Here is a 12561-nt window from a genome sequence, read left to right as displayed (position 1 = left end):
AAATATCATTTGCGTCTTCACGTGTAAATATACGCATGATGTAATATTCCTTCCAAGCGCGACTCTCCTGGTTGATCAGGTCTGCTACCCAACGGGTTTGGGAGCTTGTCGGATTTATGTTTATTTCCATGTTTTCTCTCGGGATTCAATTGTCTCTCCAAATGCGGACACTATTTTCATTGCAAATGCGTCAAATACATCCTTTTTTTAAGGAGTTCCAAACAATGCGTGATGCCCTGCCAACATGGCGACGCATTTTGAATAAGCGTCGTGTCTAGCAGATCAGTCCCATGGTAGTATGTTGCCTTAAGTACTCTCGCGCACGAGCTGTCCGGATGTGCAATGACTAGTAGAAAAAGGGCCTTTAGTCCCGGTTCTGGAACCGGGACTAAAGGGTCGGTACTAAAGCCTCCCCCTTTAATCCCGGTTCTAACTGGAACCGGGACTAAAGACCCTCCACGTGGCCGCTGCCTAGAGGTCCACCTTTAGTCCCGGTTGGTAACACCAACCGGTACTAAATGAAATTTTATGATTTTTTATGATTTTTTTAATTTCAAATTTCTGAATTATTTTCACCTCTAATCTCTAATCACTGCTCAATTTAACTTTTAATCTCTAATCACCCCTCATCATTCCAAATCATCTAACTTCTCGAACGGTCACCCATCCTCTCACTACTCCAGCCTGAGCACGCTTAACTTCCGGCTTCCGGGTTCTATTCTCCCTCGTTTCCAAGTGTGCACTTGTTATTTTCCTGACAATAGTAAGATGTCAATCCTATTAACCCTCAGGAATTTAGCTTGAGCATGAAGTCACACATTTCACTGTTTGAATTTGAAACTATTGTTCTAAAAATCAATAATTATTTAGTAACACTAATATTTCTTGAATAAGTAGTTTGACCACAGTTTGACCATAGTTGACCAAAATTCAAAAAAATTGAAATAATTATTTAGTAACACTAATATTCTTGAATAATTATTTAGTAACACTAATACTTCTTGAATAAGTAGTTTGACCAGATTTAACAAAAATTCAAAAAAACTGAAATTTGAGCATAACTTTTTTCCTTTTAGAATTTAAGGATTCTAAAAATTTGCAAACAGGCCGTAGGTAGTCTCCATCGGATGCGGATTTTCGTTCCGAACATTTTGATATATTATACGTTTTTTTCCGACATCGTATGCAAAAGTTATAGCCGTTTTACATTTTCCCTACATTTTTTGCAAAACATGTCCAAATTTAAGTTTTTAAATTTTCCTAACTAGTAGATGTAGTAATATAACTACCTCTCGAAGGATTTTATTTTTTGAAGTTTTTATCATTTTCTTTTGATTTTTTCAAAACAAAAAAGGCGATCCAGGGGAGTAGAGTTTGAAAATGGGACCTTTAGTCCCGATTTGAGACACAAACCGGGACTAAAGGGCATCGCACCCTTTAGTCCCGGTTCGTGTCTCAAACCGGGACTAAAGGTCTAATCTTTAGTCCCGGTTTGAGACACAAACTGGGACTAAAGGGCGTCGCACCCTTTAGTCTCGGTTCGTGTCTCCAACCGGGACTAAAGGGCTCAGGTGAACCGGGACTAAAGCCTTAGCCGCACGAAGCGGGACCAATGCTCACATTAGTCCCGGTTCGTGACTGAACCGGGACTAATGTGAATATTGCCCCGTGACCAAAGCCCTGTTTTGTACTAGTGAATAAGTCGTCAGGCTTGCCTAGCGAGGAGAGCTTGGTTAAAAACTTTAAGGTCTTTGAATCCCATACCTCCTTGGCTTTTACGTTTGTAAGTTTCTCCCAACTCGACCAGTGAATACGTCGACGATCTTTATCATCTCCTCACCAAAAGTCTCTCGTCATGTGCATGAGCTCCTTACAATGAGTTGTTGAGAACTTGAAAACACTCGTTGCAAAAGTGAGGATCGCTTGGACCCCTGATTTAATTATTAGTGTCTCCTTGGCTCCACTGCATAAATATCTTGGCGTGCAGTATATACCTTGCCCGTGACCTGTTCCCTTGTATATATCCGGCCATCACGTCAGGGTCAGCCCAGGGGCTCGGTCTGTCGACCAGATATGATATGGTCGACCGGAGGAAGAGGCGACCTACGTTGTATACATATATATACACTGTATTAGTCTACTTCTGCGGTTGCCAAGTGAGCCACGAGTTCATTTATACACACTCATCTCTATAAACGTACGAAGGCACACCCTATTTTCTGCGATTGAGCTAACATGTTTTAAGATTAACAAAGCCAAAGGTCTCCTATCGACATAAACTTTTTTTTTTGCGAAATAATTGATACAAACATTGCCTATGACTAAAAGGATATTCTGCCTTGATGATACAGGCTGATGTCAAACCTGAGGTTTCATCCATGGTTGCTGAGGGTACAATCATCTTGCTATCCATCCAACCACGGCTTGATTCTCAGCCGTCATGATTCATTTGTTTGTACTGGACAGGGATTGTCAACCAAGATGAAGGAGATATTGTTGTCGATTATGGGTACGGTGGAGTTCCATATTCAGCTTTATTTATTTTTCCTGTAATGGCATATGAGATCCTAAATAAGCCTTTTAGAGATTTCAATATTGACTATACGGAGCATAATGAGTGAATCTATATTTTAAAATATGTTTATATACATCCATATATAGTCCATATTGAAATCTCTAAAATGGCTTATATTTAGAAACGGAGCGAGTATGTATTTAAGATTTCAAAGAAAATATACAAACAAATTATATATGCAATATTGTAGTGCTGGTTTAGATGTTTCCGGGTTATATTATGGCGTCTATTCCTAGGGGTTGATGTATAGGTATAGCATGTCTCTAAGATTCGTCCAGCCTTTATTAAAGAAGAAAAGATTCTTGATATTGTGCTAATTCTTTGTGAAGCTATTATGGAAACTCCGATAGTTCTTATTTTACTCTAATATATACTTTATCTTTCTTGGAGAAAAAAAATCATATTTAATTGCATTATGGCAATGATAGACATTGTGGTTTATCATCGAGGTTTACTTGATCTTTTGGCCTGCATTACATTATTGTGTAATTGAAGGTAAGAGCATCCCCAATCGGACCCCTCAAACTGTCCTCACATGTCTGGGCGGACAACCCAGACATGAAGAAAAAAAAACGCCACCAAACCGGACCTCCCGAAATCATCCTCGTATTTCCGGGATGTCCGTGAACCCTCAAACTTAGCCCATAAGTCGATAGAATATGAGGGTGTATGGGCGTGTGCCCACCCCACTTCACTTTATCTCTTTCTGTCTTCATCTCCATCAATCGTATACATGTGACCGGAAAATTTTAGGGCACGACTACATGCACAGATCACGTGGCCGCAGACATATATGGGGTCAAATTAGCTTAGTTCGGTTCGAGATGCTCTAACTTTTTAAGATTTACTTCTTGCATGTAAATCCAATGTCTGAGATAAAGACTCGGGATTTGACCATTTTTGCGTGGAGCAATGAGATATGCCTCAAGCAAATAAACTTAGAAAGATCATTAGAAGAAGAAAACCAACTAGTCCACTCTATGTTTGTGCAACAACCAAGACAATGATAAACTATAGGATGGTACAAACTAGCTAGTTTTTTTTCTCTCTATGCATGATGAATATTGAGATAACAACATTTGAATGTTTTTATATTCACTAATTTACAAACCAACTCAATGAGGATAACTTCACAAACTACCTTCTTAGTCATGAGGCAAGGAAATAAAAGCATTTCACCCACAACATGATAATGATCAAGTCTTCCTCAAGACGGGAAAGAATGTGTTGGTTGGCAAGGGTATCGAGCAAGATGAACAATGTCTACCGTCACTTAGTGACATTTTGCTAAACCATGTCTAATGGGGTTTTGAATCATGCATGTCGATGATCGCATCTCCACTAGTGAGCGCCACCGAGCAAGAGGCGCAAGGCTTCCAAAATTACTTTGCATTCTTGAAACTAGTAAAATCTTGAATTACATGCTAGTAAGTCAAGATGGCAATGGGGCCCCGAAACCCGCGTCCCTGTGGGTTTTTTACTCTATTAGGGGACTGGGATGGGCGTGTTTCTAACCACACGGTGCTGTTGTTGGGTAAATTATAAAACCTGACTTGTTTTGCTGGTTCAAACCCATTCCAGCAGTACCCGAACCCAAAACCAACCATATCCGTATGGGCCTTGAAATAGACATGAGCCGGCCAAAACCTAATACCGTCTTATCCCCCAATTTTCTCTGTCCACCCAGCTGAAAATGCTCCTATTTGTTACTGAAATATGCTATTGTTTTGTGCTGAAATATTCTCATGGTTTGCTGCTGAAATATACTCCATTTTGCTGATGTTATTGCTGAAATGTTGCTGAAATATACTATGCTTAATGCTGAAATGCTATTCTTTGTGGCTGCTATTGGTCTCATGGTTTGCTGCTGAAATATACTCCTATTTTCTTGAGAAAAGCTGATGTTTTGCTGACCACTCGCGGGGACAGGTTCCCCGCGGGTATAGCAAAGCCGACGAGTTTAGGGGATGTGCAAAAAATAGGCCCTGTGCATGGGGAAGGGAACGGGGACGGGCTTGCGGTTTTCTCACGGGGACATGGATGGGCATGCAAAACCTGACGGATTTCGTCCCTGTTGTCATCTTGACTAAGTGATGTAACAAAATATCAGTTTTGGTCGAAGCCTCAAATTAATTTGACGAACAAGCTATGAAACATTTTACAAGCGAACCTATAAAATTTAATTCAAAAATATATCTATTTATGACATAAGATACACATATGCAAAACAGCAAAAAGTTCCTTCGGATGCAACTGGTCAGTCAAGTTTGTGATACACACGTCACACGTGTCACAAGCTAGGCACTCATGATGACTTCGTCAATCTTCAAGCCAAACATGTTGCAAACCTCCAAGCACAACATGAATGCCTCATGTTGCAAAGCACTCGCTGAAGTGGCCCATATCGGTCGGCTGCCGCGCACCGGATGCAAAGGCACGCAACGTGGCCGATCGTGCAAAGATCGGCCGGCCGACAGCGCGTTCCAAGAGAATAACAGTAACCATAATCAACGTCAGGATCATACTGTACACTGGTGCCAGTAAACAGTGTAATCCTCGATTAAGAGTTTAAGACATTATTATTGCAGAAGATTCCTTCCTGCAGAGGCATTTTTCAACTGACGCCCGCTCTCGCTGCCTTCATGTGCTTGTCTTCATAGCCACTCGTTTCGTTGCGGTTGGGGCTGCCGAGCTGCTATATATAGGGGCGAGACGACCCATATGGAGCATACAAATTCCAGCCAGAACACACGAAACCCACAACGTAACACACACTACGCCTAGCTGCTCGCAGTTCATAAGCCATGGAGAATACAGCATCACATCCTTCATGCATCGGCCGGCCCGCATCCATGCCGGCCGGCGAGAGCAGCTGGGGGATGCACTTTGCGTCGCCGGCGCACGGCAACCAGGACGACATGGGTTGTCAGGGAGGAGCGATATCTGACAGTAGCTTTTCCTATGACTACTCCTACTCCTTTGCCTCCCTGGGCGACGGCTCCCGCTCGGCCTCCTTCATGACATCCGACCTGGTGGACGAGGAGGAGGAGGAGGCTGACGATGATTCTTTGCAGGACACTGCTTCTTCTTCCGCGGCCGGCAGTAAGGTTAGAAAGAAAGAATTGTCTCTAGCTCTTTTATTCGGGGGAAAGGAGCTTGCATCTCTCCCGATTTTATTTCTGAAATTTATGAAGAGTTAGCAATCGTATCATGCCCCCTGCGACATCTAGGCCATGGGTTTTGGACCGTAGAACACTAGCTGACAATCGCCATAACAAACACAAAATACCACAAGACCAAAGTATCAGACCACGTCAGACAGGAGGGGAGACTACATCTAAAATGAGAGCTGAAATGAAAAATCATGTACTAAAAAATGCAGAAAACATTGACCAGTGATTTTGTTATTTTTGGTGAGAGCTCCTCGAATGTTATTTTTTGATGAAATTTTGAAAATATCTAAAACATTTATCGATGTTTGATGTCACAAACAAATCAGAATTTTTGGATCACGTTTGAAAGGTGTTTTGTCAGTTTTTTGAAAATTCAGGTGTAGTACACTCGAGTGTAGCCACACCTTTCCGTTCTGAAAAACGTAGAACGGACAGATCCAACACAATTTCCCTACAAGAAGCTACTAAGTTTCATTCTCCTTTTCTCGGAATTTTGTTATGAGGAGAAGACCACGCCCCCCCCCCCACCCCCCCCCCCATTCTACACGCTGGTGTGGCGGCACGCACCTCACAGCTTGTGCTTTTGCTTTGGTCTTTCGAATTTGAATCTATTATTTATTTTATTAAACGAAAAGTTCAATTTATATTCCGTTTGCATACTCAGGTTCCTTGTGAGTTTGTGACAGGGGCTTTGAAAAAACATACGTTTTAACATCTTCTTAAAACTTCATTAAGTTTCACATGTGAAATAGTACAAATGAGTGATAAATGCACTAAGTTTCAGAAACAAAATCTTGAAACCATGTGGGGAATCAAACGAGTTTGCAGATTGTGAGGAAATCATGTTGCAGAGTGCAGCTCGGCAGATGCGTACCCCCGCACCTGCGTGGCCTTGTGAATTTCAAGGATTATCTTAGTGGTAATCACAACTAGAAGTCTTTTCCCGCCTAACTACATTTATTTAAAGTTTTGTTCTCTGAAATTAGCTAAAAAGACATTTAGTGAAAAATAACAAAGTCTAATTAAGCTCATAGAGATAAACATTCATAAAAGATGAATCTTAAGGGCATCCCATATAGTCTAAATCGCAGAAGCTACACCAACGGATACTAAATTTCTGGATCTCAAACTAAATTTATTGCACCAGCTAGGAAGCTCATAAAAAACTAGCAGGAATTGAAAGCATTTCATACTACATTCATGATATAATTCGTCACCCACAACCAAAAAAATATGGCCAACATTTTCATTTGCATAACAAAATAAGCATCTAGCGTTACCTACCCAATGTTTTTGCAACCAAGAAGATTATCCGGAACCATGCATGAATTGAGCTAAGCTGGAAAAAAAATACTATTTCGAAAACTAATCAATTCCCCTGTGAAGCAGCACGTTTCTAGTTAATAAATGTATTGTTCCTAAGAGCCAACCACAAAAACACTTGCCTAGTTTTGAGTACACTGTATTGTATCACAATCTAACACCGAATTGCCCCCAAAGAGCACTATGTCCACCTGGACTTGTCCTTTTCCACGGACAAGGGCACATTCTCACACATATATGATAACTGATGCAAAGGAGAACAATGTCACCATGTAAGCTCTCTACAAAAATTTAGGCAGGTCCAATCTTCTGTTAAAACTATATAACTGGAAATATTCTTGTTATGGCTAAGATCATATAATCTAGGGAATTGCCTACATAAGGCAACATCACATACCCACCGGTCCTCCCAAAATCTAGTTTGTCGATCACATACGGGAGCTTTCTCTGGTTAGCGATAACTTGTTAAGCAGTAGTGCATATAGCGTTTCTTATAACGTAGTTATGATTTGCTGTACAGGTTACCAACATCAACGTTGTTTACATGAAGTCAATGATAACCATGGATACAAAAGAGATGAACACCCCGCAACTTGTATGTTTGTGAACAATCATTATCATCTCTTCCTTGCTTCCCTCAGACATTATTTATGTGTTATACATGTATATTTCCCATAAAATCATGTGTTCTTCAAATATTGTAGGCCAACTATTTTCTTGGTACACGGTCAAGGCAGCAGGCCACTGGTGCAGTTCAAGAATCGATCATTGGTGGAGATAACAACGGGAAACAATTGACTGAGTGTAATGATCTGAGGAAGAAAGGGCTTTGCTTGGTCCCTTTCTCCTTATTGATAGACTACCTAGGATGATTACCATTCATGTACTGCAAGAACTCAGTTTACAATTTATATATAATGATAGTTCATACATCACCCACTGGTGGACTTATGTCAGCTGAGAACACTACTTCCACCATGACGTGAGCTCATGGTGGACGAGCCAACCGAGCTTGGCCCACCTCGGTGGCTTTCAGCCCACGCAGGCAGGCTGGGGCCTAGGAATGCGTCGTCAACCCTCCTTAATTGCCAGGGCGCCAATTATACCAGCAACTTGTAAAAAAAATGTTCTTTTTTTGGGGGTCAATTATTGGGCGCTCCTACAAATCAACCGGCTAATTTCCTGAAGAAAGTTGACAACGTCCGATCAACTATCTTACATCCGTTGGATCAATCAACTCATTTCCCCCTCTACTAATCTGGCGCAACAACGTCCGATCAACTATCTTACATCCGGGTGCTGTCCATGGCAGCATTGAGCGCAACCTTGACAACCCCCCCCCCCCCCCCAACACACTGCAAAGCTCCATTGTAACCCCTCGAGGGGTGAGAAGGTTGCAATGTAGCACCGCCGATGTCGGGAAAGCTCCATTGCAGCACAAACCACTCTCAATGCAACACCGACAGAGCTCCGTTGCGGCCTAATGACCCCGGCGGCGCTCCATTGCAGCGCCAGGTGATGCTTCATTGTAACCTCGACGCGCACGGCGAAGCTCCAACACAGCATCGACGACATCATGAAGCTCCATTGCATCCCCGACAAGCGCGCCTCGCGGCTCCTACAACACCGAAGAGCGTTGCATCGCCGCACCCTGTGCCTCTCATGCAGCAACGTGAATTCTGCACTACACTGCCAACAACGCCAATGAGGGTTGCGTCGTAGTGGCAGTAGCCACCGCCGAACCGCACCGCCATCATGTCACCAACGAGCGCTGCAACGCAGCACCGACGCGTGGGCTTGGTCAGCGTCGCGGTGCAACTTGGGAGACAGTGACGTGTTGAGTGCTTGGGAGGCACCACCGACTGGAGCTTGGGGTCATCGCTTGGAGCGCGTCCATGGCGTCAAGAGCAGAGAGAGCAAGTGGTGGGGCGGAGAAAAGAAAGCGGATTGATCTAATTGGGAGGAAGAGACAAGAAGATAAGGTTGAGCATTGGCGGCCCCCACCGGGATGCGTGGCACTCGCAGCGAGCGGTTTAGGCAAGCGCGTTTGAAAATGAATGATTTCATAAATTATTTTGTTCAACCACTAGTAGAAAAATGGTCAAACGTGAAGCACATTAGTGCCGGTTTGAATTTGAGCCGGCACTAATGTGTACATTAGTGCCGGTTCCAACGGCTAGCCGGGCCGCTCTCATTAGTATCGGTTCGTGGCGAACCTTTAGCACTGATTTGTGCCACGAACCGGTACTAAAGTGAGTGGTGGCAGGATGTTGTCAGTCCGGGGCCCCTTCAGCACCTTTAGTACCGGGTCGTATCACGAACCGGTACTAAAGGTCGTCCTACATAGACCCTTCGTCCACCCGAGCTCGCTCTGTTCTTCCCCTTTCCCCTCTCCTCTCTGTTCTTTTCCCTCTTCCTCTCAAGCTCATCACACATTTTGCCCAAGATTTGAAGGCCACATCCATTCAAATGATCACAAAGGTTAGCAACTTTTTCCTTTCATCTCTCATTGCTAGATTAGCTCGTGCAATGCTTTATATAGTGATTGATTTTTGAGTTTAGTAATTTGGGAGGAATTATATATATATATGCTAGTATTTGATTTATATGCAATTTGAGGTTAAAAATAACACTTAGTTTTGCATATGTAGGTGTGGTTTACTTAGTACCTTCTAAATCTCCGTCGTAACCACCGTCGATCGCTCGCAACGTCCCGTCGCCGGCACCACCTTGTGGTGAGCCTCTTGTTCATGAAGTTTTATATAAAAAAATGATGTTTGTGTGATTTGGATATATAGTTACTCGTATAATTATCTTACCCATGCGTTGTTTGTTATGCATAGTGCCATGGTTTTGATATCCGTCCCCGTCGGCCCTCGTCCGGGTTATGATTTGGATGTGGTATATTCTCTTTTAAAACTATTCATTGCATTTCGTGTTTATGACAAATTATGCCCATCAAGTTGACATAGATATTTGTATGTAGGAGGTAATTGAACCCGAAATTCCAACCGGCCCTATTGTCGAGAGGCTAAATTTAGTTGAAAGAGAAAATGAGGATTTGAAGGAAAATTGAAAAGAATTGAGGGGGAGAAGATGGAATTGGAGTTGCATGTTGCCGATGTCGTCGATGATCACAAGATTAAGATGGAGAAAATGCACTTGAAGATTAGAAAGATTAGAAAATATGTCATTCATAGTGAGGCTTGGTATCATTATGCTGTTGGATCAATTGTTATCTTAGTTGCGATCTTGATCGCATTTGTTGTTGCATTTAAATTCTTTAGCTAGAGAGTTATTTGTTTGTTGCATTTAAGTGTTGTATGATCTTTATGTATGAACTTTATGTATTGTATTAATTTGATGTTTTCGGTGCTGTGTATTGAAGATGAGCCGGCAATGGATGTACGATGACCGATGCTCTCCCGAGTTCATTAATGGCGTGCGTACTTTTCTGCTTGCGGCTGAGGCAAACAAGCGAGTGGACGGTTTTATGCATTGTCCATGTGCTGGCTGTAAGAATGGTCACAATTACTCTACGTCAAGAACCATTCACGTCCACCTGTTTGAGTCCGCTTTCATGCCCCACTATAATGTTTGGACCAAGCATGGAGAAAGAGGGGTTATGATCGAAGACAATGAAGAAGAAGAGGACGATGACAGCTATCCTGGCCATGGGTTCCCTGAATACGATGATACAACAATGAGGGAAGAAGCTGAGCCGGTAATGCGGGAAGAAGCTGAGCCGGCAATGCGGGAAGAAGCTGAAGAAGAGGCATCGGATGAGCCCGTTGATGATCTAGGTCGGGCCATTGCCGATGCAAAGAGAAACTACGCAAGTGATTTGGAGAAGAAGAAGTTGCAGCGCATGTTAGAGGATCACGAAAAATTGTTATACCCGAATTGCATAGGTGACAAGAAAAAGCTGGGCACCACACTGGAATTGCTGCAATGGAAGGCAGAGAATGGTGTATCTGACAAGGGATTTGGAAAGTTGCTGGTAATGATAAAGGATATGCTTCCAAAGGACAACGAATTGCCCGAGAGTACGCACCAAGCAAAGAAGGTTGTCTGCCCTCTAGGGTTAGAGGTGCAGAAGATACATGCATGCCCTAATGATTGCATCCTCTACCGCGGTGAGTACGAGGATTTGAAGGCTTGCCCGGTATGCGGTGCATTGCGCTATAAGATCAGCCGCGATGACCCTGGTGATGTCGAGGGCGAGCGCCCCAGGAAGAAGATTCCTGCCAAGGTGATGTGGTATGCTCCTATAATACCACGGTTGAAATGTTTGTTCCAAAACAAAGAGCATGCCAAGGCGATGCGATGGCACCGAGAAGACCGTAAGAAAGACGGAAAGTTGAGAGTACCCGCTGACGGGTCGCAGTGGAGAAAAATCGAAAGAAAGTACGGGAAGGAGTTTGCAGATGATGCAAGGAACGTATGGTTTGGTCTAAGCGCAGATGGCATTAATCCTTTTGGGGAGCAGAGCAGCAACCATAGCACCTGGCCTGTGACTCTATGTTTGTATAACCTTCCTCCTTGGTTGTGCATGAAGCGGAAGTTCATTATGATGCCAGTGCTCATCCAAGGCCCTAAGCAACCCGGCAACGACATTGATGTGTACCTACGGCCATTAGTTGAAGAACTCTTACAACTGTGGAATGGAACAGGTGTACGTGCGTGGGATGAGCACATGGGGGAAGAATTTGACCTAAAGGCATTGCTGTTCGTGACCATCAATGATTGGCCTGCTCTCAGTAACCTTTCAGGACAGACAAGCAAGGGATACCGCGCATGCACGCACTGTTTGGACGATACCGACAGTATATATTTGGCTAATTGTAAGAAGAATGTGTGCCTGGGACATCGTCAATTTCTTCCGAGCAGGCATCCCGTAAGAAAGAAAGGCAAGCATTTCAAAGGTGAGGCGGATCACCGGACGAAGCCTCACCACCGTACTAGTGCTGATGTACATGATATGGTCAAGGATTTGAAGGTGGTCTTTGGAAAGGGTCCTGGTGGACAACCTGTTCCGAATGACGCTGACGGACGCGCACCCATGTGGAAGAAAAAATCTATATTTTGGGACCTGCCCTATTGGAAAGACCTAGAGGTCCGCTCCGCAATCGACGTGATGCACGTGACGAAGAATCTTTGTGTGACCCTGCTTGGCTTCTTGGGAGTGTATGGGAAGACAAAAGATACACCTGAGGCACGGGAGGACCAGCAACGTATGCACGGAAAAAACAGCATACATCAGGGTCATGCAAGCTATGCTCTTACCAAAGAAGAGAAGGAAATCTTCTTTGAATGCCTGCTTAGTATTAAGGTACCGTCTGGCTTCTCGTCGAATATAAAGGGAATAATAAACATGGCAGAGAAAAAGTTCTAGAACCTAAAGTCTCATGGCTGCCACGTGATTATGACACAACTGCTTCCGGTTGCATTGAGGGGCCTTCTACCAGAAAACGTTCGATTAGCCATTGT

At 43.4% G+C, this 12561-nt stretch overlaps 1 protein-coding gene across 1 annotated transcript; it reads left to right on the top strand.

Annotated features, from left to right (window-relative positions):
* Positions 1 to 5379: 5379 nt before the first annotated feature.
* Positions 5380 to 7943, top strand: LOC147986842 (uncharacterized). Its single transcript, XM_087540171.1, has 3 exons — positions 5380 to 5682; positions 7592 to 7666; positions 7776 to 7943. The coding sequence occupies exons 1-3, from the start codon at positions 5380 to 5382 to the stop codon at positions 7941 to 7943; spliced, it is 546 nt and encodes a 181-aa protein (XP_087396297.1).
* Positions 7944 to 12561: the final 4618 nt, after the last annotated feature.

The sequence above is a fragment of the Triticum urartu genome, chromosome 2A (genome assembly GCF_056163025.1).
Source record: "Triticum urartu cultivar PI428250 chromosome 2A, HENAU_Tu73, whole genome shotgun sequence".
NCBI lineage: Eukaryota > Viridiplantae > Streptophyta > Magnoliopsida > Poales > Poaceae > Triticum > Triticum urartu.
This window is presented reverse-complemented; position numbering and strand designations above follow the sequence as displayed.